A 26,237-nucleotide genomic window follows, 5' to 3' on the forward strand; every position below is an offset into this window, starting at 1 on the left:
GTCCTTTTCTGGGGAAAGGAAAAAATGCAGCTAAGGTGTCTTTTGGGTGGGTTTTTTTCTCCTTTCTCTCCCCTCCTCTCTTGATTATGTGTTTAAAAAAAAAAAAAAGGCTAGACAGTGTGGGAGGGTAATTTTTTTTTATTTATTAAGAATCTTCTTCCAGTTGAAGAAACATGATATGGAAGCCTTGAAAAAACTCCTACTAAACGCTAGAGCCTAGTCTCTTTAGAGATTTGTCTATGGCTGCAACATCTACTAGCTAACACATTAAAAACATTGCAGCTCTGACTTTGAGAGCAATTTTCTCTACCCCCACTCTCTACCCCCTTTCAGCGTATGAGAATTTGGAGAGAGTTATTTCTACTATAGTAATGTCAAAAGAAAGGGTTGCAAAATGAGTGGGGCTTTCTGCAGGATACTTTTGTGGGCACTCAGCCTAAATACACTACCTCCGTGAGAGAAACGGGTGAGGAACAGTTGTGGTAAACACTTCTTAGCAGACTTTCATATCTATCTTTTTGCCTTTGGTGGTCTCAGTTGTTGCTATATGAAAAACCAGTTGCGTGAGTTGTGTGTGTGTGAGTTTAAAATCTGTTTAAGTGCAGTCTCGACAGTAATTGGAGGCCCCATTGGCTCTTCGCTCTGGTCTTGACAACCTCTTGAAATGTCTCGAGGAAAATGTTCAGATGTTTACTATCTCTGCATTGCTTTAACTGGTAGAAAGAGTCTATATAATACAGTCAGCTTAGATTGTTACAAAATGAACAATGGCTGGTATTTATTTGCCCTTTTACAGCAGCTTTTTGGGTATGCTGGCAACTGATGTATATACTAGAATTAAAATAAGCACAAGTATACTGTTGTGTTCCTTGCCATTGCAGTGCATATTTCTTGAGTACTGTTTGGATAGCAACAGAGTGAAAAAACATTAAAAGGTTGCGTTCTGTTTCTCTTTTTTCCTTTTTTGTGGTTTTGTTTTATTTCATTTTGAAACATTTCCTAAGTAGAGGAGGAGCCTTCTCTCTTTCGAGTAAAATCACAGTAAGGTCTTTCTGACCTTTTAAAACTTTCTGGCAATTACATTACAGTTGATTAGATACTTACATGGGATTATTGAATGGCAGTTACTCTTCAATTCCTCTGATCCTTTCGATGGATAAGTAGTCTCTCCACTGAATTTCGGCAAGGGCCGTGCTTGAGTGAGGTGGCTGAGGAAAGGCTTCGGCAGGGAAGTTCACGGAAAGCGGTAACGTTGCGCTTTGCCGAGTGCTAGCATCTTCATTTTCAGTCCCTTGTATAAGGATGCTCTTACCCTATTTGATTTTATTTTGAGCAGTAGGACTTTACTAAAAAACAGAAACAAAAGCCAAGCAAACATAAAACCCCTTCCCGATTTCTTTCTCACAGACCGAATGGAAACTCCGTATTAATTTGTGCAAACAAAAGGCGCTTGTTACTCGGTTCCAGCCCCCTGTTGCCTGCCTGTGTACCAGGCATACCAGGCTGGCTCAAGGCCAAGGCAGGTTTTACATTACAATTCCACTTAGGCTGGGTGGGTAAAAACAAAAATTGCATCCTCTCCTACCTAGAGTCATATAGTTTTGTAAGATAGGAACAGCAAAATGAAGAAATTTGGCTGAACTTGGATCTGCTGCCTCTTGTGCTTTTTCATGAGAATCTCTCTCCTTCCTGAGCCATAACAGGAGGTATAAACTGGTACAAAAGCTGCTAGAACAGGTTTATTTTCCATGTTTAAAAAAAAAAAAAAAAAAAAAAGGAAAAAGCTTTATTTTTATAAAGCTCGTTTTTAGCAAGTTTGTAGCCATCTGTATCAGCCAAGAGCAGCACAGACAATGTTCACAGCATCTCTGGGCTGTGTGGTACCTTTTGCTGGATGAAAGAACAGGGACAAGCAGGTGAAGCAACTTGCCCAGTTATTCAGCAAGTCACTGGCAAATCCAGGATGCCTTTCTCGCTATTGATACGTATCTATGCCTGGACCTTTGCAATTGTCTTTTTAAGAAAAGCTGCTTAATTTGGATGTCACCTGCAGCCTTCCAAAGCTGTCAGTCCGCGGTGCATCAGTGTAGAGGCATTGCTGAAGGTAGTTCTTGGTCCTGCGGTGGTTGCCAAGCAGCTCGTCAATGCATGTTTCTGAAGGGGAAGCGTACTAAATGGCAGCTCACGAGCTAATATTTCCAGTTCGTTAAGAGGCAGTGATCTGTAGATACTGAAAAGGAATAATGAGATGACTCAACAGCCTGCGTAGGCATGGCAAATATTTTTGGGGACACAAACACCTTTAACTAGATGTCAGGAACGCTGCTAGCCTGAAATAAAGCCTGAGGCTTTATAGTCATATTGATTAGAAGGTCCAAAAGAACATTCTCCGTCCTTTCCCCTGATTGCAAACCTGCAAGTTTGATTTTATATAACAAACGATACAAATCTGATTTGTATAACCTCCTGTGGAAAATTTGCCCAATTATATGTGGAAGTGTTATGACATAACACCTATGACTTGAAAAATCTGAGGAAAATGACTTTTTAACTTCTGCTTTGGCAGAACTTCTTTTTAAAAAAAAAAAAAAAAAAAGTAGTAGTTTGCTATACATGTCTCTGGCTTACTGCAAATTCTGTAGTATCTTACACTCAGGAGCTGCTCCCTGGATTGGAAATAATGCTAGGGAGTATGGGGAGGAAAGTGATGCAGAGATCCGCATCTGCTGCAGGTGGTCAAAATAAAATCCGGAAGTGTAAGGTCTTTTTCTTGGGCCACTTACAATTTAGGGCTTTCTAGAATCAGTACTTTGTACCATGCCCGGATTAAGTGGGTGAGCGATGAAGGGCATGGAGGCTCTAAAGGATGTCCTCGAGACCCCTTGGTGCTAAACTCTCGAGCCTGTATTTTGCACTGTCTGCAGTGGTGAGCTCCTTCAGAAGAGAGATCTAAGCGTGGCGTGCTGCGATAATCCCACCAGCAGGCCGCGACAGCCGGGGAGAGTGTGATAAGGTCCACGCTGGAGAGGAGCAGTGTCCTCCGGCCGGGCCGCAGTGGGAGGGCGGCGCAGCTGGCGTCCCCGAGCCTGCAGCAGCCGGGCATCCAAGGGGTGAAGAAGCTGGGCTGGCTTTGGAGGTTTTGTCTGAAGGAGCATCTGTAACATTAGAAAAGTGGGAATTTTGTCTCTTCCAGCAGCTGGAAGTGGTAGTATAGCCCTGTGGTGGGAAGTCTTCAGGCCAAGACAGAGTCTCACGTGTTGCGCTCCTGGGCTCCTCTGAAAGGTGAAGGTGTTAAGAGAAGGGTGCAGCAGTGCTAACAGTCAAGCTCCAACATGTTTTTCTTAAAATCAATGAACTTCAGAAATTCCAGTGGTTATGCCTGCATTGCATACAAGCTTTTGAATGGCTTATATTTTCAGTCCTCAATGTTTAGATTTTCAGTGTGGTAGGAAAACTGCATGGTCTGGCATTGTCTAATTAAGTTTTTCCATCTGTGTTTTATGATGAAGAGATCTGTTTTCAGGGCTGTGTTATGATGTGAAGGGTCTTATTTGTTTGAGTATGAGATGGAAGTTTGCCAGCCACTTCAAAGGTATCTTTGCTGATAAGAGAAGCTGTGTGTGCTGCCAAAGCCAACAACCAAGCGGTGTCAGATGTGCAGCGTATCACTAGCGTTTCTTCCTGGCTGCCGGATTTGTTTACTTCCTCATTTAGGTCTCCCTGTGAAATGTTTAAATGCCTAAGAACCAAGGTTTTGTATCCGTTTATGCTGAGTATGGTTTTATATCTTCTTGCAAACAAATAGATCAAGAAAGGTGTGACTTAAGCTGTGTTGCAGTAATAGGTAAAATGAGTTCTACGTTGTGAGAATGTCAAACCAAGAGCTGGTTGGGATTTGCCTGTGTAAATGTGTCCAGGGCCACTCTTTCAGGTAGTGCTCTTGAAAGTGATCTTGCTTACATGTTTCTGCGTTGAGAAGCCGCACTTGCAGCCAGTCCTACCTTGGAGGCTGGCCAGACGCAGCAGCATGGGGTGAGCAGCAGAGCCCCGTGGACGACGGTACAGCGTGGGTACTGCGTAAGCTCCAGGCAGGGAGGATGGGGACACTTCGGCGGGGCCACTGAGGATTGGGGTGAAATTGTCTGATTACACAGTGAGTTATGTGTTTTGGGTTTTTTTTTTTTTGAGTTGAAAACAGCTCAATTTTCAGTGATTTCCAAAAAAAAAAAAAAAAAAATTGCTAAGTGTCTCCTCCCCATCCCCAAATTGCTAAAGGCCCTGTCCTCAGGCAGCACAGCTTTGCCTTCGTTGCAGCGACAGCTGCAGATCCTCTGACAGCAGCCCGCGATCTTGAGGATGCACAACATGTCGAGTGAAGCAGATACATTGAGGGTGAAATGATAGCTTAGATTTTTAGTTCCCTGCTACCTAAGTTACAGATATTTGAACACTGTGCTCCTTCCAAGCATTTGATTTTGGTTTTGCTCAGGCAACACATTTCGGTAAAAGATCTTGTTGAGAAAGGGCATGGTGCTGTGACAGTCAGTCTTACAGATGAGTTTCCCTGGCATCAGTGGGGGTCGGAGCTGATGTGGAGCCGCTGGCCCTCGGGGCTGCGGGACAGGGGCAAGGGCAGTTCTGTGCCATTATCAGAGAAATGGAAGATAAATGAGGAAACAAATAACTGCTCTCTTTAGCAAATAAAGCCAATAGGAAACTAGTGGAAATGTCCTAATAACAAGTTGCTGCCCCTTGCGAAGGGGGGACTGTTTTCTTACTGTCCCGCAGTTAATGATACAGCTTTGTGTTTCGTGCAAGGTTGAAGTTTAAAGCCTGTGAGCAGCCAGCTTTCCTGCCCTGATCCCGCGGCCCAGCGCCTTGCTTTGATGTCCGCTTCCCTTCCTGCGCAGCCTTCTCCTGCTTCCTCTATCGGCTTTTGTAGCAAGCACCCCTTTGATTTCTTCCTGCTTATCCTTCTTAAGCATGGCCTTTTTATTTATATATTTATAAATCTATATCCCCTTGTCACACTGTCATTTTAACGCGGCCCTTGATTTCTTTGCGCGGTACAACCTTTGTGTTTCTGGTACAGTCACCAGTTTTTCTTGCCTACAGATTTTTCTCTTTTCACGGGGATCCCTGGGTATTATTTATGCATGTGTAGCCTTTTGAGAAGAAGTCTCTTCAATTTGATATCTTTAATCACTCTTTCTCTGTTATATCTTTAAGATTTCCCTAGAAGCAGTCAGGTGGCTTTTGTTCAGATTTAAGGAAAATGCATATACTTTTTAAATATATGGACTATGGAAGCCTTACTTTGTGTACTTTCTGAACAAACTGACTTTTTTCAACTTGACGGATCTTTACATAACAAAGTTGTGAAGTGTTTGAAGTTGAATAGGTCTGTCTTGGTGCCATAATTTCTTCATGCTCTGGTGGCTTATTGGGTACACTAACGCCTGCTTTTATCTACCACTTCTTAATTTTTCACATCTTCTTGTTTTCATCCTGTTGTCCATAACCAGAGAGAGTTTCCCCAAAGCATCTGTTCGGCCACCTCACTGCACCCCTTAGAAATTGCTTTGCCATGAAGTCCTCCAGCACCTGAGCGAAGTGACTGCTCTCCTCAGATAGTTGAAGCTGTTTATGGATTTTATTTATTTTTTTTTTTGAGCCCAGTGTTGAATTCAGCTTGTTTCACAGGTAGCTTTTCAGCGCCCTGAGGTGGCGCTGGGCTTTGGTCTGTTTGTACCGCCGCGAGCCCAGCGTGGGCCTCGGCTCCCGCTCGCGGTTTCAGCGCAGAGCCGTGCGATGCCCTCCTGGCCCGGGACTGAAACGCGCCGGCAGGAGGGGAGCGCGGAGACGCCCAGCGCTGGCGGTGCCGGGGCAGGCATCCTGCCTTGCTGCCTCGGGAGATCTCCTGCGGAGCAGCTGGTATCTGCGTGTGCTGTTCGTGGCCCCCCCAAGGCAGATTTATCCTGCGCGTGTGGAAGCCCCCGTTCCCCGCTGGGTCTGAAGGGGCGTCGGGGAAGGCAGCGGTCAGCCGCCTTCTGCAGCTGGCTCCCGGGCAGAGTGCGGTGGCTCTCGGCAGCTGCTCCCTGCTGCCGTGCCCACCTCTCAGGTGGGGTGGGGCCATGGCATTTCCAACATTTATCTTCTCTTATTCTGTTTTTAACTTCCTGCTGCTTGCAGCGGTGCGAACTAGGAGGCTGGTCTGAGATGCTCTAGCTGTGGTCCTCCTTGCTTTTTAGCTCCTTCGGGCAGACGTGTGCTTTCAACATAGATGAGGGTGGGTGGGGGGTGGCCCTACAAATTTTGCTTTGAGAGTATGGCATTCCTTGCTCTATGTTGGTGTATCAGATTCAGTAATGATATTTAAGGAAAAGAGACTCTGAAGGAAGGAATGAAGAAAACAAAACTGTCAGTTTCGAATTTGCTTGCTGTTTAATACCTTTGGTGGAAAAAACTACTTTCTTTATCTCCTAATACACTGCACAGTGTTTGAGAAATGAAGAATCCATGATGAGTTGGTTAAAAGCCTGCAGTAATCAAGGAAGAAGAATTATTAATTCTCTTAAGGGGTCCTTGCTTAAGATGACCTACATTACAGCTGCAGCATGTCATTTACTGCATTGGTGCTCAAATACAAACAATTTTAAAACACAGCATGTATGGAAAAGCTAAACATATAAAGGAAGCACACTGGCCAAGATGCTGGCTGTTTGTTTAAACTATATTTATTTATTATTTTTTTTCCCCCATAAGAATGTAAGCAGATAAATATTCAAATGGCATAAATAAAACTGATTTGGGCATAGAGTTGGGAAGTGCTTGCTACGTCCCTGGCCTCCCGCTTGCATCCTTCGCCCCTGAGCCTTCCTCTGCCTCGCAGGCTTTCATGGTTTGGTAATTGCTCTGAGGAAAGCAAGTGCAATTTGCCTGTATCTATTAGTAGCAAATAGGATCTGGTGTAGTGTCAAATTAAAAAAAGTAGGGGAGGAATGTTATTCTACAAATCCTCGCAGGTATTATGTCTGTTAGTGAATGTTCTTAAAAGGAAATAGTGAAGTTGAGTTCTTACTGTTTTCCCAGAAGTTAAAGGACACAGAGGCCTGTTGTGAAATGATCAATTCTAATTTCTCATTGGTGAAATTGAATCTCTCTGTCTTCCTGCCTGCTTATTTGTAGAACAAGTGCAATGGGAGGAAGGAGAGGGGGGTGAAATATCTTGTGTGCTGGTACTGTGTCAGTCAGCAGTATATACCCGCTACCGAGTTAGAGGTTTGATTCCCCCCGTCCGCAGTTGGAGTGGATGGTTGCTGTGACGCTCCTAGTGATTTGTACCAGGTCACATACAACGCTGTGATCAGGGCCTGTTGCCCTGGGTGATGTGCTGAATACCGAAGGCTACAGCTGAAGTAATTCTGCTTCCTCTGTTACAGGTTGAGAACGTCACTTCTGCATAGAGATTGGGAAAGGAACGCGCTGCGTTCCACCGTTTTTGACGTGTGAGAGTTGTCCACTGTTGTTGCCTTGCATTCCTTATTTCCTGTATTCAGGAGTGTTCTGTATTCACATCGTCGTGCTCCTGTTAACTTTCATTACAACGATGTGCCTGCCTTTATTTTGCCGTAGTTTGAATTTGGGGCAGCCGCGAACATGGTAACAGCGCTCCTTAAACTCCCAGTCGTTCGCCTTGCTGCTCCCTCCAGTCAGGTCTTTTCTAGCCATATGTCAGAGCAGTTTGAGAAAGGACATTGGGGGAAGCAGGTCACGCACTGTGTGAAAGCTGTGAGCAGAATTACGGGCCGTTACACTCGGTGTTTTACAAGGTTTCCAGGCCTGCTGGTGGATCTTGCTGAAGCCCGTTTCACGTGCTGCTCATTCAGTAGGTGAGAACGTGGCCGGCTTCACGGTAAGAATGAGTCCTCTCAGCCATAAAATTGCTTGATTTGTTGGAATTGAGTGTCTGAAGCCCATGACTCGGAAACACCAGCACAGAAGACAGCAAAAAAAGGAGAAAAAGGGGTGGGAGTTAGGTGGAAGCAACTCTCTCACTCCAGAGTACAAGAGGCAGTGGCATGACGTGGTTTTATGTAGGAATGGCTTTTCAGAGCCCAACATTTTCTGTGTGGGGGGAAAATTCCTTATTAACATGGTGAAACAGGATTTAACAAATCACTAGAGAAATTGGTGGAGAAAATTAGATACTACAACAGTAATTTAAATATGACTGACCAATGCATAATGGGTCATTATACTAGAAACCGATGATCTGACTGTCCCACAAATATGCATATATATTGCATCACATAGATTTCATTTTCCTAAGTTTTCTTTAAATTCTGAGGAGTTCAGTGCTGTAGAAGAAACCTTTAACGAATTCCTAGTCTGTAGGGCGTATGAGAGTGACTGGCCACTTTCCCTGCAAAACCTATGGGAGAAAGTTCCATAAAACTTGCATAGGCTTTGTGAAATAGGGATTGCATCAATAACAAATGGATCAGATTGATGATGATGATGGGGTACTTCTGTACACTGACTCTGGTCGTTTGTTTAGATGAGAACATGAAGATGATGAATCACGTGTGTTTACTGGGTGCAAATGAATTTATTTAACATAAGCCTGTAAAAAGCACGCAAGTTATCTGGAGTCTGCCTATATGGAAACCGTCTAAGCTTAAATTTGACTTGCTAATCCAAGTACCACATCATGTATGAGCTTGGAAAATTTTACCTAGCAAACCTTCTCTTTAACAAACTTCTCAACTAAGTACTGTAATCTCCATTTAGACAAGATTTAGGGTTCAGGAATAAAAAAAGATCTTAAGTTTCTGCAGATTTCATCCTTGCTCTCAGTAAGGACACCATCAACTTGCATCTCCACTGTTACTGTTAATTCACAACAGAATTAGAAAATTAAATGCTTGCTTTCTACCTATGTGGGAATATACCCTAAAAAGGTAAATATACCCTATACCTATGGGTATATTTAATTATTCCACTTACGCTTTTAAAAAATATATAGATGAATGTTCTTGTTAAATAATCATTTTCAGAATCAGCAGGTTTGGATTCTAGTCTCAGCCCTGGCACTGACTCGCATAATTTCAGGCAGTATAGATAAAATCTTTTAGCTTAGTGTTTTATGCATTCACCCAGCAATAGTTTCTGAACACTTCCTTGCTGCTGCTGAGTTTATACAGAAAGCATCTAGTGAACTTCATGGTATGTTTGTTTTGAAGCCATACCATCTTTCTCTCCGATTTGGAGCTATGTTGCTGAGGCTTGAAATCTGGGGCATAAAATGTTGACAGCATTCCTTAGCGCTCGTATTTATTATCCCCCCTAAATATTTTGAAGCTGAAGTCGTTAATGTTCCCTGGAATGCGGAACAGCTGAGCAAGTACTGCAGTAGATCCCAAAAACATCTTGATTAAATTAGAGGGGAGGTGGAGGGGAGGCGAGCTGGAACAAAGCGCGCGTTGACGAGCTGGCGCAGCATCCTGAGAATTTATGTTCCGGTTAAGGGTGGCAGCAACCTACAGCTCGGCACATGGTTCATTTGCCCTCCCTTGTAACAAAAGGGTATGTGTGCATGTGTGAGCATGCGTGTGTATGTGTGTGCATGCATGCACACATGCTTAGGGCAGCTGCCTGCCTTTGCTTTCTCGTTTTGGGCTGAAGAGGCTCGAGAGGGGCAGCCTGCAAGAAAAAAACTGATTTGCAGATAAACAGTCCTGAACAGCAGTTACTCTTGCCACTGTACAGAAATTATTTTTCTCGTTCTCTGGGATGCTGTTGATGATTTTCCTGATTTGCAAAGAAAGGGGAGTGTGTGTATATCGCTACCATCAGCGCGTGCGCTTGCTGCAGCACGCATTGGTGTCGTGCTGGCACCCTGCTCTCCCCCTTCCCGACCCTCAGGAGCCCATGGTCGCCATATGGTGCCATCTTCCAAGAAGAATTAATGATACACATCAAACCAGATAACCTCCCAGCTCAAGAAGGCAAGTGTTGTAGCTGTGATGGGATAAGGAGGAGGCAAGCTTTGTGGGGGCAGGTAACATCTTCCATCCACCCCCATGTTTATTATTTGAGCCAATCGATTAAGCTTTTGGTGGCATAAGCCATTCCTCAGGCTTTTTTAAGGGATATACAGATATGCTCCAGTTACAGATACAGCTAGGCAGAGATAATAAAATTTCTAAATTTTCTTTTGCTTTTATTTATTGCTCTTTCAGAACTCTGCTTCATCTCAAAGGTGATGCTGTAAGGGATCAGCCTTTCCAACGGGAGAAAGGATCTCCGTTTGCGTTTTCTGGGATACAAGGCCAAGTCAGGTCTGAATCAGGTTTCTGCCTGCGTAGAATTGATACCTGGAGATGTTTGCAACCGCAGAGACTGCGTTGCTGTTTTTCCTTGACACGTATTCTATTCATAAATCCGCATCATATTCTAGCAGGATCTTGAAATCCCTTATGCGTTTATGGCAAAGGTTAAGATGAGCAGCCTCTAATCTGGGTGTAATTCAAACTGTCTGGGACCTCAGAGAGGTTCTCTCTGTGCGTTAGGTCTCCATTCTCTAAAACACTTGAGCAACAACTTTTTTGCTAAAGCTTAAGGCATTTTCTTCTGACTTTCCCAAGCTACCTGTTCTACTTCCTCCTATATATTTTCACTTACTAGGCTCAGCTAGTTGAACTTATTTTTTCCTAAATCTGTTTTGGTGAAATCTGTACTGTGTTCATTGCTTAGCTCTAGAAATGGCTCTTGTTTTCATGACACCTTTGATCTATCTTACCTTCGTCTTAATGTACCTTTTTTCCAGTCCAGCAATCTGGCAACTTCTTCCTTCAGAGCTTGTTTGGGAGCACAAAGAATTGTGTGTTTTGACAGTTTGCTGTTTACATTTCTTCTTTTCTTCTTCAACCTGAATATGCAGCTGAGTACGCATTCAAATATGCATTTTAATCTGCCTCTGCATAATTGATGCTTCAGCAGTTTGTACAGTGAATGAGCAGTTTTATGCAAGGAATAAACGCATGGGCTGCAAAGAGCTGGGTGGAAGGGGAATGACTGGTCCGGCCCAGGCAGTCTCAGCGGCAGTGAGGCATGCTGCCGAAAAGCTCTTTCTGAGTGAAAAGTTCAGTGCTCAGGGCGTTTAAAACAGACGCAGCCAGTCAGTTTCATGAATCGTCTCGGAGGCTGAGAAAAAGGCAGGCAGAAAACCCTTGCGGGCCGTATCGCTGCGATGGTGAGCGGCAGCTTGGGCTTTCTTCTGCTTTCAGTGAGGGGAGAAATGTGGAAATTGTTACTGCAGAACACCTCTGAGACGGGAATCATCAGCTTTTTTTCGGAGCTTGTGTCTGAGGTTTATTTTTTCGGAGGTTGTGTCTGGCCCCCGGGGAACAGTTTGAGTCTGTGAAAGCTGCCCGGCCCGCAGGTGCTGTATGACCGAACCCGCGCGCCCTGCGGGTTAGCAGTGCGGCGATGCTGCCTGCCTGCGTAGTGAGTGAATAAAATCTGTAAAGTGGATGAAGTTGCTCTTGGTATAAGTGGCAGTAGATACATTCACGCTTGCTAATTAGTGGGAAAATGTGGGGAAAGCCTCCTTAGCCTCTGGACAGCGTGTGCAGTTGTTTGGGGTGTTTTGTTTGCTTCCGAGGGGGCAGCGAATGCAGCTGCTGCTGCTGCTGAGCCCCGGGCCTGCGTGGCAGAGGTGGCCACGGGGATCTCTAGGACAGACTTCACCCCCGTCGCTGTCTAGAGCCGTTCACGCGATCCGTCCTCTTCTGCCAAGCTGAGAGAAACGTTTTGTCTGATAACAAACAAAGTCAGCTTTGTGTTGTACTTCTCTTCCCCCTTCCCCCCGTTTTGGTGCACAGCTAACGAGACTGACTCAAAGACCCCTTCCCCTCGTAGGGGCTGTACCGTGTTTCATGTAATAAATAGTTGCTAATTATCCTTAAATTAGTGGAGGTTGGGGGAGGTTTTTCCCCCTTCAGTTGTGTTTTTGCTGGGTGCGTGGCTTCATGAACAATTATTGGTGTGTGTCTCCCTCTCTTGCCCTGCCCTCCCCTCCCTTCGTGGCGAAGGGCGATGTCTGACGCCGAGTCCAGAAGTCCTCGTCCCTTGAGGAGCTGTGGCGGTCGTGGCCGCTTGCCGCAAGGCAGCGATCGTTAGCCGGCTCCGTCTCAGCACGGCGTGCCCTTTCGGGACGGTTAGCCAGCGCCATGACGTGCGCCGTGGGGAACAGGGGTCACCGCAGTAAGTTAAAATCGTTTCAGCAGCCTGTTCAAATAAACAGGATAATAGCTGAGAGCTCTCTTCTTCTTGGAGTCTTCAACAGCAAAGAAACGAAACATCTGTTTGGGTCTAATTGTAACTTTATTGGCTTTAATCTCTTAAGTACTGTAGGCTAAAAGATGTAAATTGTATCACAAGTACAGAGGGTTTTCTTGATCGTTTACCCTTCTGCTGTAGAAAAAGAGGATTTGTTAGGTGTGTAGCAAAGCAGTAGGTGCATGGCGGTGCTGCTTACTGCCGGATGGAGAAGGCACAGGAGGAACCTGGGACTGTTCTGCTGCTTTGCAAGGAGTGTCATTAAATGCTTGCTGACTCTGCTTTTTGCTCACGTTTTCTGTGATTCTGTGTATCTGCATCTCGCAAATTTTCTCATGGAAGCTCTTCAGAATATGAATCAGTTACAACATGAAACCCTGTCTCTAATCAAGTGAAGATTAATAGTACCATTGAACTCGCTGGGTAAGGAAGCTGCTTTCCCCTGCTTTGCATACAAGTGTTGTTGCATGCAGAAATGTCTCTTCAAAGAGGGCTTTGCATACAGAAGTGTCATCCGGTGGCAATTATGGATATGACTCTTTGGCATTCTGGTAGTCTTTGAAGAAAAACAGAGACCTATCCGTTCCCTACTTCTCTGTTTGGCTAAAGCCAAATGTTTGCCTCTTTTCTACATTGCATTTGGACGCAACCGCTGTATAATGCGGGCTGCCTGTCACCTAGCAGGGATTTTAAATATATTTTTTAAAATCTTGCACTTGGCTGCAGGCTAGTTTGGGTCTCAGCCGGTTTTGACAACCAATCGTATCTGTCTGCAGCTAATCCTTATTTTTCTTCATTCTGCTGTTTCTTAGAGAAGAAACAAGTTCATACAGCCTTAGGTTTGATTAGGCAGCTCACTAATGCAAGCGTCCCCTGAGAGAGTGCGCTTTGCGGTGATACAGTTAAATTGCATTGTAGTCTTTGTAGTTTAAAAATAGCTGATTGCTTTGTCTGTTGAGGTAGATCCCATATCTGAATTTATAGTTTGAATGGAAGTGGGAAGAATTGACTGTTGAATGCATGGATGTAAAGCCTTGTCAAAGTAATTTTTTTATTAATTTTGAAGTGGAGGTTCTTTTTGTAGCTATGGTGATGAAATACATAAGCAAAAGAACATCTGCAAAAAGATGTTATAGGTCGTAGCAGGTTACTGTTGTATGGTGGGGGGAAGAGAACTTTTGGGCATTAACACTGCGCTCAAATAAACCAAGGGTTCTGTATACTCTTTCAAATACAGTAGAACAATAGAAACTATGGTGGGTCAAAGCTTGTCTCCTTCAATAACAACAGGCAGAAAGAACTGTTTAGGAGCACATCTCCCTGCATGCAGATCTTCTAGGGTTGTTCTTCAGACTTCTCTTTAACAAACCCTACTTCTTCAGCAAGCTATTTTCTTTTCGGTATCCAGGCAAAAGAGTGACTGCCATGGTTAGTAAATCAGTGGAATGGATTTACTGTTTTTTTTTTCTACTCTGGGCATGGGGCTTATGAAGCAAGAGCTGGCAGACACTGCAGTACGGTTTCCCCCCTTGATGGGTCTCCTTAGACTTGAACACTCGCAGGACCCCAGTTGAGCAACTTCATTTTGTACGGAGTCAATGTTGTTAGGGGGTGGCACTGGCAACCCGTGACGTGCTTGTGGCTGAGGGACAAGGAGTAAGGACAGGAGGGGCAGGAAGGCCGTACTGAAGGGCTGTGAGCGGGATGGAAGGCCAAAGAAAAGAGTAGCAATACTACCATGTGGAGACGTGAGCATAAAGGAGGTGGTGGTTGTCTGTCATCACAACCTGCAGAGTCTGGTTTTGTCAAGGGCCTACCTTACTTGGGTTTTATCTGCTGTGAACTGAGGGCCTTTACTTTCCTTCCTATCTGTCTTTGAAAAGGGATGGGGTAAAATGCAGTGTAATGGCACTTACACCTGCACAATTATATTTATTTATTATGCTATGGAACAAAACCTTTGGCATATAACAGCCCTGCTTTGTGGTGACACCATCGCTGAGCCTTTGTCACTTAGTTTATACATCAGGAAAATTGAAGTATTGCCTGTTGTGTTGTGATACAGTGTTAAATAAAGGGATATCATTACTGTTGGCTTTCTTATCCTGCATTTCTTCAGCTTCCATATGCTAGTGTATGCCAAACTGTTATAATATCACAGAGTAAGATATCAGACTCTCTATTTGTGTCTAGCCTTGTAACGTTGAAAACTTCATGTTTGCTGGAAATTTCCCTGTCTCCATACTCTAAGGCTTGCTTGGCTGTGTACGTATAACATTTCACTTTATTAATACCGTTTGTGCAATTTGACCATAAGTGGCTGTTGGCTGAGCAGTTATTGGATTTGTTAGCATAAATAATGGTGCTTAATTAAGTCTAAATTATTTGTAGATGTGGAGCATGCTCACTTCCTTTACCTCTTTCCTGTCTTCCCCAATTAACTTTCATTTCTCTATTTTGTTTCAGAGTAAGGAAGTGGGACTGCAGCTCCAGGAAGACTTGATGAAGGTCCTGAATGAACTCTATACGGTAAATCAAACAGACTTCTTGGCCTCTTTTCAGACAGAAGGAAGAAGTGTTTGACTTCTCCCAGCCTGCTATTACAGCAGAGACTAAGCGCTAAGACTGATAAATGTCTGCGGTCCTTGTGATTTGAGGCAGTTTGTGTTTACCAGTCTATATAGTACCATAAATCTCACTTTTTCACTCCATTTTTATATTCTGTTTCAGCTCTGTAAGTGTTGGCTCCACTTCCTAAATATCTCAAGTTAACACATACCTTCTACTAGCTGCAGTGTTGTTAAATAAATAAATATAGAGAGAGGGAGATGGGGGGAGAGAGAGAGAGAGAGAGGTGTTTAGAATTATTTCCAAATACAGTAAAAATTTTCAGCCAGATTACTGCGTGCTTGAAGTAGAGAAGCATAGTGGTTTTGTGTAGTCCACTTCTGGATATGAACATACAAAAGAAAGCATACAACTTCAGTGGGGAGCAAAAACCCACTGTGTTTATTTGTTCCTCTGCTCTTCTAGCAAAACAGCTCCCTTTAGAGTAATAGCCTTCCAGCTGTGCTTTTTGCTACTCAGTATATCCATTGGAGGCACCAAGAAAGAGCATTGCCTCGGGAAAGAGGAGGAATGTGTTCGTTGAAGTTCATAGGCTGCTTGGGGATTTTTCTTCTCACATAGGTGAATGGAAAAGCCTCCTTCAGCAGCTTAGTGAATTGGTTCTGTGTTAAAAGCAGAACCTACGCGTGATTTTTTTCCGTGGCTTTGTTGCTCAAAATGTCTTTTCTTTTCTCATTCCTTAATGATCCATTGGGTCGTTGCGTTGAAGTACAAGTTCTCTCTTTCGTTCCTTGACAAAGATGATCCAGAGATGCGCCTGAAGTCTGAAGGGCATGTCAACCTTGTGATGAATTTAGGTATTGATAACAATGCTAGAGCATCAGAGAGATTTCCCTGAAATTTCCTGTGTCAACCAAATATATAGAAGGGAATTGTTATGATAGAGCATTGAAGCTAGATGTTCAGGCTAATCTTTTAGAAAAAGAAGGGAGCTCAAGAGTAGACAAAGAGAATTCATCATGCTCCAAAGTTCTAGCTGCTGCAATAGCTAAAGTAGGATTTTTCAGTACTGTCTTCCAGCCTCTAGCTGCTGCATGACACTGGGCATAATTCTGCCCTGATGAGTTGGAAAATGTCATTTTAGGAGGTTAGATTGTTAACCCAGTTTGATTTCCCTCCTTTTCTGCATTATAATGTTTAGTTTTAATGAATCTTCTCAGTGGACAAAGACACTTTGTGTTGCTTGACAGCAATGGCAAGAATGACTGGGAAGTAGCAGTATGGTGGAAGCTGGAGGCACTGTAAAGCTAAACTGGGGTGTGATGTACTGTCCCTGCAGTTGTCAGTACTGCTTTTGTTTACAATAGTATGAGCAAACTGCATTTTTTACTCTTCTTCCAGAAAGACAGAATTTACTTTGGAAATGAAGGTGGCTCATCAGGTTTGCCTACTGCAGAAATGATTTGGGGTGGGGGTGCAATCTGTTTCAGCAATGTTTTGGGGAGGGGTGGGGATTTTGAGTAAAGGATTGACAGTATCTCTGTTTCCAGGGTAGATGGACGTCCATGAAAATGGACACAGTTTTCAGTTCCCCTACATTGATAAAATACAGAAGATTTTCCCCTATGAGGCCTTTGTCCTGAATTGTCCTGTGCAACCAAAGTCCTTGACTTTGCTGTTGACCCCAGCAGGCACTAGTGAGTCAACAGTAACCTCATTGCCAAACATGGAGCAGGCAGTGTTTGTGGTTGCCAATGTGGCATTGTCAGCAGGGTGAAGTCATTAAAATTGTGATTTTTTTTTTTCCTGCTTCTCTTGCTTTCTGCCAGTTCTACTTTCAGTGACAGAGGAAAAGAAACTACTTTGCATCTATTATTGTAAATGGCTGCTTTATAGTCTAAGCATATGCAGTAGCTGAAAGTGTGTGTTTAAATTATTCAGAAAGTCTCTCTTTAATACTGGCTACATTCACATGCTCTTTCATGTTTAAATACAACTTCTCTTTATATCTGAGAACCTCTGCTGATCACTGCATGAGGAGAGAGCATACATCCTAGTTAAGTAAAATTATGTTACAGTTCAAGCTGAGGTGAAATAGGTATAAATGGCTTTGCATGTTAAATAAATCAACTGATTTGCAAGTGGGATCTTTATTTAAGCTGGAACTACACTATTGGGATGTCTTTACGCAATTGTGCGTTTATTGGCCCCCATCAAAATTATAGCATAAGTGCTCACTTTGGTGTCCGTGTGTGTGAATTGAGTTGTTTTCTAACTGTGGATAGGAAAGCCAGTTTATGTATGATTCCCTTTGGGATTTTTGTTCTGTTGTCTTAAAACAAAACTAAATGTGAATGTCCTCTGAAATGAATAATAAAAAAGTTTTTGTTTGTGTCCCTTCGGGGAGAATATTTATCTATGTTTGTTTATAAAAAAATATGTGCTATCGTAAAAAGCTGTCCATATAGTACGAGTTCCAGCTCTCCTGAGCCCTCCGAAAGAACCACGCGTTTATTGATATTTTTGTTACATAAGGTGAACAGAAGTACTTTTTCATATCAAATTTGATTTAAACATATTGAACATGAGTTACTTTTGCAGCTGTTATGGGCAGACTACTGATTTGCATATAGTTACTTGAGACCTGTAATATTTAAATGACTGATTCATCTGGATGCCAGACTGATAGACATCCCTTCTGAAATCTTACCTGGTGCTGAAAAGCTATCATTTTTCCAACTTCGGCAAAAAAACATTCTTTAAATAGTAAGAAGGCAAGATATAATTTCTACATTTTTGAGTTTTTATAATTCCTCCATTCAAGTGTACAAGAAGGAATGTGCCAAAATTAAACAAAGAAGCAGCTGCAAAATAATCTGCTTTGATTTCAAATCCCCTTTGGGAGCCACGCTTTCATTCGGGCATCCTCTGGCATGCTTTTTTGAGATGTGATTTTTTTTTTTTTTCCTGAGTATTTTGCCGGTTTAGATATTTCTGACTCCCAACAGGCAACCAGATCTGACTTGCTGGTCACTGTCCAAATGGCTTTATCTAGTATGGTATCTTGCATTTAATACAAACATGATGGGCAGCTATTGTGAAATAGCTATGTTAAAGAAACTTAAAATTTTTGGAGTATGTCTGACCAAATGCAAATAATGTCCCTGTGTTGTAGCATGTGACTTCTTTCTTAGGATTTTTTTCCTCCTCTTTGCTAACTGCTGAGCTTTACAGGTGTATGTATAACTCTACTACCCTGAGACTCGGTCATGCAGATGATAGTGTAAGGCAAAGTTTCTGCATGCCTGGCTTACTGGTTAGATAAACCTATTTCTTCCTCAGCAAATGGCACTGTTATGCTATATGACTGTTGTGTATCTTCCGCAGGTTATGAAAACCTACCATATGTACAATGCTGACAGCATTAGTGCTCAGAGCAAACTCAAAGAGGCAGAGAAGCAGGAAGAAAAGCAGATTGGGAAGTCGGTGAAACAAGAGGACAAGCAGACACCACGTTCTCCCGACTCAACTTCCAATGTCAAGTTTGAAGAAAAACATGTTCGACGAAGCTCTGTCAAGAAAATAGAGAAAATGAAGGAGAAGGTACGTGCGTAGCGTTGCTGCTGCTTGTGTAGAGTGCCTGAGGAGGAGATTGGAGACCTTTGCGATAGTTCAGCACAGGAACTACTGAGGACTTCTCTCCTTAACGTGGTCTTGGTATACAGTGCTGGGGCTTGAGCCAGGAATGACTGAACAAGAGGCAGGCCTGGTAGCACAAGGGACTACTCAAAAAAAAAAAAAAAAAAAAAAAAAAAAAGGGCAAATTTTAGATGAGGAAGCCATAAACTAGAGTCTAGGACCAGTAAAAACAGATGAGCTAAGGGTAGAGCTGGTGTTGACTTTGGGCTACATGGCCATGTTTAGGACTTACTACCATGGTTGGGCTAAGATTTGTACTGTGAGCTAGGCTTGAATTGTGCGAGTTTCAGTGGCAGGCACTGCTTAGAGTTACAGTTGTTGCTGAAGGTGTGGAGGTTAACTGAAACTACATCTTACAAGTCACCTTACAACCTCATAAACCCATCTCGCTCCTTCATTCTTCCCTCACTCTTTGCCAACACCGTAGTATGTTTTCAGAGAGGACTAAAGCTGTGTAGTACAGTAACGCTTAAGCACTTTTAGGTAATTAATCTAAACTTTAAGCCTTTGAATCTTGATAAAACCAGCATCCAAATGAAATAAATGAATTATATGAGCAGAGTAAGAATTATTCAGAATACAGTTCAGTGTTACTCCCCCCTCCATGCCTCTTTTTAAAATAAATTCTGTCTTTGGTTTCTCTTTCAGCGCCAAGCTAAGTACACAGAAAATAGACTGAAGGCTATTAAGGCAAGAAACGAGTATCTGTTGGCTCTGGAAGCCACCAACGCGTCTGTATTCAAGTATTACATTCATGACCTGTCTGATCTCATTGATGTAAGTGCTGCTGCTTGGGTGCCTGCAGTGAATATCAGTGCCATTAACTCTCATGTGTGCCTCTCTTTCTTCAACATGTTATGTACCCGGACAACCAGCAACGTCTTCAGCAGCAGTAGACTGATCATACTTGATGGGCAGTTCAGGCTGTAACAACTGGTGTGATGATCAGCCATTTTGCTGTTAAGTGAGCTTTTCTTAGCTGGCTTGCTTGGAGTCTGTTACACAGATAATGTTTGCACAATAAAGTTGGCGTTGAAACATGTAGAAGGAAAAAGTGCTTAGTTAAAGTGAAACTCGGGTTCAGTATCACTATTGGACATTTTCTATGTACTGTTTTAAGCAAACCCTCAAGAGTATAATTCAGCACATTTTTAAAAAAAAGAAAAATGATACTGTAAAGCAGTATACCAGTTGGTAAAAGAAGTCAAGGACAGAAGCATTTTCCAAAGCTGCTTTTGACTTGCCTTGAAACATTCTGTACGTTTTGAGGTTAATGCTTCTTGTAGCATATTTCACAAGAGGAATAAATCTCCCTGCTTTAAAAATAAATAATTTTAATTATTTATTAAATAATAAATAATTTTAATAAATCTCTCTGCCCCTTTCTGGGGGCACGGTAAGCGGGACAGAAACCCAGGCTTCTGCCGTACAGTGAGCTGTCACTGTGCTTGGACAGTAGCCGTCGTGACTCTGGGTGCATCCATATCCGTGTTAACCCTTTTGTGTTTCTTGAGGCATTTAACTTAGCATTAGATTGGGAGTTCTCAAATCCTTTAAAAATTAAGTGTTATCTACTCTGTTTTGAGAAAGCTTAGAAAGATGTGGGACTTAGTTGGGAACATCTAAGAAATGGAATCCAGTGGTCTGTATTTATTGTGTCATAACAATGAGACTGACTTATGCCTATGATATGAAGGATTAAAAATTAGCAATAATAACCAGTAGTGGTTATCTGAGGCATCTGACTTAAATGCAATTTTAAAGTCAGATCTTAATTCTTTTCCTTGATCTAATTGTTTGCTGACAATGCATCTTGAAACATAATACAAAAGGAGCGTTCAAAGTTATTTACAAATACATTGTATTAGGTCAAATGGCGTTACATTCATCATGTCAATCCAATGCGTTGTGTTCCTCCTCCAATGTCCGTGGTGGGAAAGCAGTGAGTTAATTCTTATTAGTGAATTATGAACGATAAATTGTTCCTGACATAGCTCAGTGGTCTTGAGTTTCCTGGCTTTTGGGACTGAGACTGCTCCTTGCTAATGAAATATTACAGTAATGCAGAGGTTTGTATTAACAAAGACCTCATATTTACGGAAGGGTCACTGGGACAGAATTTTTAAGTGTGTGCATCAGTCCTAGAGTTTACTTTACTATTCTAGGAATAAGTAGACTACTGCTGTTTACTCCAAGATCTCATGCTTTCCTTTCCAAGTGTAAATTGCATTTGAAAACAGAGGGCTCTTTTTTCCTTGAATCTTCTATGCTGGACCTATTTAAAAACCACTAGCTGGCAAAGGGTTAATCAGGTGTCATGTTGGGAAGTGAATTTGAATGAGTTATCATTAAATTCTTATAAAAAATTGATTTCCTTGGAGAATGGCTCCATCAAACATTTATATAACCCAGAAAAGGGATGGCAAGACTGATACTTCTATAAATATGGTGTGCTGGACTTTTAAAAGTATTAAAGTGGGGGAGTGGGCTGAAAAATGTTTTCTGTCACTGGCTTCAATGAAAAAAGATGGCAATTTTTTTTTTTTTCTTTCTCCTGCTGTAATGCAGTCCGGCTGCTTAATGAGGTGGGCTATAAAATATTAAGTCTTATTTGACTTTCCAGGCCCATCAGTGAACTCCTCTTGGGCAGCGCATCGGTTTTCCTTTCAGATGCAGATATGTGTTGGAAGAAGGCAACGGCAGGGAAGGCAAGCGCGTTGCTCTGTGTGTGGGCTGCGCGATGCTTTGGCCCATAGTACGAGGGGGAAAATGAGAGGCTGCTTCTGTTAAGTCTTAGTGGATTCCAGTCATGGCTGCGCTGTTGGACCAACTCAGCCTGGCTTTCCCCAAATTGTTGCAGGGACTGGAATTATAACGTACGTGGAAAAAGAACAGTAGCTGTGAACGGCTGTTTATCCAAGCCTGTCTCAACACATGCAAATTCTCAATCAAGCATCTTTTGTTTTTTGGTTGGTTTTTGTTCTTTCTGATTGGATATAATGTCCTTTCATTCTCTGCCTCCAGTCTAACCAGCAACTGCTGCTCCTTTACAAGACTCCCCACCTGCTGCAGCTTGTTGGCACAGGAGCCAGGCATCTAGCAACACTCCGCGGCAGAAATCCTGTAAAAGCGGGGAATGGGCCACTAGTCAATCCCTCTCTATCTCAATCTTTTTTTTTTTTTTTCCTCCATTTACTCACAATGACAGTGATGAGACCCAAATGATGGGTGAGGAGGAGATTTCATGCGATTTTTTGCTTACAGAGCAGCATAGCAATCAAGCAGATGGTCTCTTTCTTTCTTTTTGGATAGTCTCCTAGCATATGTAATCTTGCTTGTAATTCCAAGAAGGTGGGCTTCTTTCTAGCTCAGTTTATTAGATGTCTGAAAAATTCAGGCTGTTTCTGATCAGCTAATGAAAAGTGCTTTTCTCCCTTATGAAACATTATGACTTGGCTGTGCAGCCACGGTTGAGGTGAAGCTGCTTGATTGTCTTCCAGTGACATCATCTTAATGTCAGTAATAGCCAGGAAATTCTTGACCTTGACCTTCTTCTGCTTGAAAGTTTTTTGCTCTTCTGTTTCACCCTAGCAGTGAAGTCATCTCAACCAATCACTACTTGCTTTTTGGATAACTCTCCTCTTTATGCTGATGATTGTGCAGGTCATATTCTTGCTTCCTATAGTGTATCAAATCAAGCAGTTTTCTGCATCTTGGGTGGAATAATTTAGATGCAGATTAACCTTTGCAGGTGATCCAAATCCTGTGGCTTGTTTCTCAAGATAGTACTTCAGTGCATTGTCTTCCTTTTAGTTGGAATAATTTGGGAAAATTTTATTTAAGGATTTCAGAGTGCTTTTAGTGGGAATCAGTGCCTCTGAAAGTAAGGTTAGAATTTGAAGATATCCGCTCTCTTGCCATTGGACCTACTCACTTCTAGGGTAAAATATGTTAGTGGTTTTTTTGTTGGTGGTGTTTTTTAACAGCATGGAATGAAATCTGTAGTACCCCATGACAACTTCCCAATCTGTTGTAACAATTTAAGTTGTCTGTGCTTGTCTCGGAAGCTAATTATAACACTGATGTTGAAACGTGTATGTGAATGTAGACTTAGTTCTACTTGCTGTGAAAACCACTAGTCAAGGTATCTTTGTGGTCAGAGATAAGAGACCACTGTGGTACCTAGAACATCATAAAGTATCCCTGGCTTGCTACCCGTTTGATTGTCTTACAGCCTTAGAAACATTGTAATTTCAGTTTCAGAGTTTCTTCCCTTATTCATATAGAATTGTGTGTCTTTTTCCAGCAGTGTTGTGACCTGGGATACCATGCTAGCCTCAACAGAGCGCTCAGGACGTTCTTGTCTGCTGAGCTAAACCTAGAACAGTCGAAGCACGAGGGTCTGGATGCCATCGAAAATGCTGTTGAGAACCTGGATGCCAACAGCGATAAGCAGCGCCTGATGGAGATGTACAACAACGTTTTCTGTCCACCCATGAAGTTCGAGTTTCAACCCCATATGGGTGATATGGTCGGTTTATATTCTTCCTTCAGCTCTAGCTCTGTAAACACTTTGTAGGAATCATTCTTCAGTTTAGTTATGTTTATAGAATTATATTTTTAGCAAAATAAGCTTTCTTGCTGGTTGGAGCTCTTTTAAATTGTGCATTAACTTGCAAGGTGAAGTTAATACATCAGGTAAAAAATGGTGACAAGTCTTTAAAGGAGCATTGTCTCTCCCCATGGAGTCAGTATGTAGGTTTTAAGGAAAATGGCAACTTCCCACATTTTTAGCTGCAGTTTTACCTGCTCTTTTCCCTCATCTTTGATAACTGGACCCACTTAAAGGCCGCTGGTTTTTCAAAGGTTGAGGGAAGCCTTAGAAAAAGGACCTGATTTGAAGAGTAAGCAATGACTCCTGCCATGGATATCTGGATGCAATTGACTCTCACTTGGACTATCAAAGCCACTAAAGATGAAAATGCTTGATTAGGTACAATACTAAATTCACCTCTTATTCAAGCCACAGTTAACTCCTGCACCCTGAAACAGACTCTGAAGTTAGAGATTTGGAGCAAGATCTGAAAGATCGATTCATTCCACGCTTCAGAAATCGGCTTTTGTTTTGCATGTGTGATATCACTAGTAGCAGTTCGTCATGCTGTTCAGTTTCTCCGATGCTGTTCTCCCTGAGATGAGACAAGATGGCTTGCTTGAGTCAAAGGATTAAGGCACTGTGGGTCAAACAGGTTGTTCTCTTTCAAGGTGTCACTCAGCCTGAGATGGGTAGATGGAGTTTTTTCATCTAGATTTAAATTAGCATTACATCATGTGACTCTCAGCAGAGTAAGACGATCAGTTCTGGTGGCTACAACGTAAAGGCCTTCTTCACGCATCCTTTGCTTTGAGTACAAATGATTTAGAGCTCTTGGTCTCTTGAGTCTTTGTATACAAACTGATGCATCTGAAGAAACCTTAGAAATTGAGTGATGGTTTCACAGAAGTGATTTTTTTTTTTCTGCTATTATTCTTCTATTTTTATCAGTAGCACCCAAACTTAAAACTTCCCTGTATGTAGGCATTAAAAGCAGTCAATAATTGGAGGCTATATCTTTGTTACCCGAGCTGATTTCCAGAGCCCCACAATTGCCTCAGAAGGAAGAACAAGATGAGAATTGAATGCTGTTTTATGAAGCATTTGACTGTGTAATCTTAGAGCACAAGTGGTTTGTGATGCTTTGTACGTTTTTATGGTGACACAAAGCAGTCAAAGGGTTTTCATTTTTGGCAATGAAAGCCTATCTCTTTATAGGTTTATCTGGATTGTGGTTACTCATCTGGAAACTGCGTAAAGTTACACAAGCTGAAAGCAGCTTACAAATCTAAACGGGAATGCGTGTGCAATGCAATAATTTAGGTCAATTGGTTGGATTTCTAGATTATCCTCCTGAACACTGAAGAAAAACTGGAAGAATGGTCTCTCACGACCAGCCTGTTCTTTTGTTTAAGTGAAACTCTCAGGTTACAAAATAAAGGTTACAAATAAACCTTTTATGGTTTTCCTGAACTTTGATAGTATCCCATAAGATAGTCTGAAGGTAATTTTATTTTTTGTACTGTCACCCAGTTAACAGCTCAGATTTTTGCTGCAATAACTTATCTTGGTTCTTCTCAAGGCTGAATTATTGTTTATAAATGCAAGCTTATAGTCTTGCTGAAATCATCTCGCATATATGCGATTTAATATATGACTGTATATGCCCATGTTTGTAATAAAACTTCAATTGTAATTCTTGCTTTATAAACTAGTCTTATGCATTACAGTCAATATTTTTCCTTTGGGGGGGAAAAAAAGAAAAAGCTGCTTCATGCTCTGAAATATGACTAACTTTTTTTTAACAGTGCAGGGAAGTGCGCTGTTCCAGCTTATTAGATAGGTGTCTAACCTAGTCTTTTTCTATTTAAACTCCACAATGAATTCATTAAGTAGTGAATCCTGCCTGCTGCTGTAGTGTGCAGGTAGTTCAGCTGAGTGAGCTAAGCCTATCATACTCCCTGCCCCAGATGCCTGACTGATGCAACCAAATTCTTCTCTGATGTGATGGAAGCCCGCTCATCTCCTTGAGGTTTTAGGGCTTGATTTTTCCCTAACCTCTGTAATAAAGCACCTTCAGACTTCCAAAGAGAAATGACAGGCTTACGTCACTGGGGAGCTAGTTTTTTCTAGTTCCTTGAAGATGTTCATGTTCTCGCTTTCCTTTTTTCACTCGCTTTTCAGTACAGTCGGGAGGTGGACTGCAACTGGCTAGATTGCAGGCCTTTTCACTGAATAAAATCCAAGCCTTCTAAAGCTTTAAAATGAAGCACTTTGGAGGGTGTTTGCAATAATGTAATGAGGTAATTGCGCTGGTTTTGAGTCTGTATTTTTCCTAGCACTCTAAGAATGCTGCTGGTTTTCTTCCAGGAGTCACAGCTATGTGCCCAGCAACCAGTCCAGAGTGAATTAGTGCAGAGGTGCCAGCAGTTGCAGTCCAGATTATCTACACTTAAGATTGAAAATGAAGAGGTGAGCTACTCAAAACCAACAACCTATTGCCATTTACAAAGGGGAGTGGGGACTGAGAAGAATGTAGTTGCTGTAATCCTATTATGGGAAGACTTGCAGTAAAATGCAGGAAGAAGGCAACTGAGGCCAGAAGTACATTACTGTACTGTCGCATCTGACTGCGATTTCACGTGAAAGCTGGGTGTGCAGAGGACTCTTGGGGGGGGGAAAAAAAAAAAAAAAAAAGAGCAAACATCCTTTTTCCCAACCCTAAATTGATAGGGCTGATCATGTTTCAAGAAGTTGAATTTGGATAGCTAAAAAACAAGTCAGTGTAATGTTTTGAAGTAGAGAAACTGGATTTGCCTAACGTAAGGTAAGAGCTAGTTTTTGTTTAATCGGTCATCTAGGATGAGAGCACTAGATGAATGGCATTTGTTTGAGAACAGATCAAAATGTCTAATCTGCACCTCTCTATTCAGGAATTTTTAATTTCTTCTGGGGAAAAATTGGCAATCCCTTTATACATCAAGAATTTTGATCCTGGCCTTCAGTAAAAATTTAGAGCAGCAAAGTCCTG

General features: G+C 42.3%; 1 protein-coding gene across 9 annotated transcripts in view; it reads left to right on the top strand.

The window, feature by feature from the left end:
* The window catches only part of SRGAP2 (SLIT-ROBO Rho GTPase activating protein 2), a 119,468-nt gene that overhangs the window by 54,544 nt on the left and 38,687 nt on the right, over positions 1 to 26,237 (top strand). For 6 of the 9 annotated variants that reach the window (XR_011136095.1, XR_011136097.1, XR_011136098.1 and 3 more), the window contains 5 exons: positions 14,812 to 14,874; positions 18,301 to 18,516; positions 19,261 to 19,389; positions 22,919 to 23,143; positions 25,577 to 25,678. Coding sequence is in view for 5 of the 9 variants with exons in the window: in XM_068917933.1 (XP_068774034.1) it covers positions 14,812 to 14,874; positions 18,301 to 18,516; positions 19,261 to 19,389; positions 22,919 to 23,143; positions 25,577 to 25,678 (735 nt within the window). In the remaining 4 variants the exon portion in view is untranslated. The remainder of the gene's footprint in view (positions 1 to 14,811; positions 14,875 to 18,300; positions 18,517 to 19,260; positions 19,390 to 22,918; positions 23,144 to 25,576; positions 25,679 to 26,237) is intronic. The other 3 variants (XR_011136099.1, XM_068917935.1, XM_068917937.1) reach the window with 1 other exon arrangement.

The sequence above is a fragment of the Struthio camelus genome, chromosome 24 (genome assembly GCF_040807025.1).
Source record: "Struthio camelus isolate bStrCam1 chromosome 24, bStrCam1.hap1, whole genome shotgun sequence".
NCBI lineage: Eukaryota > Metazoa > Chordata > Aves > Struthioniformes > Struthionidae > Struthio > Struthio camelus.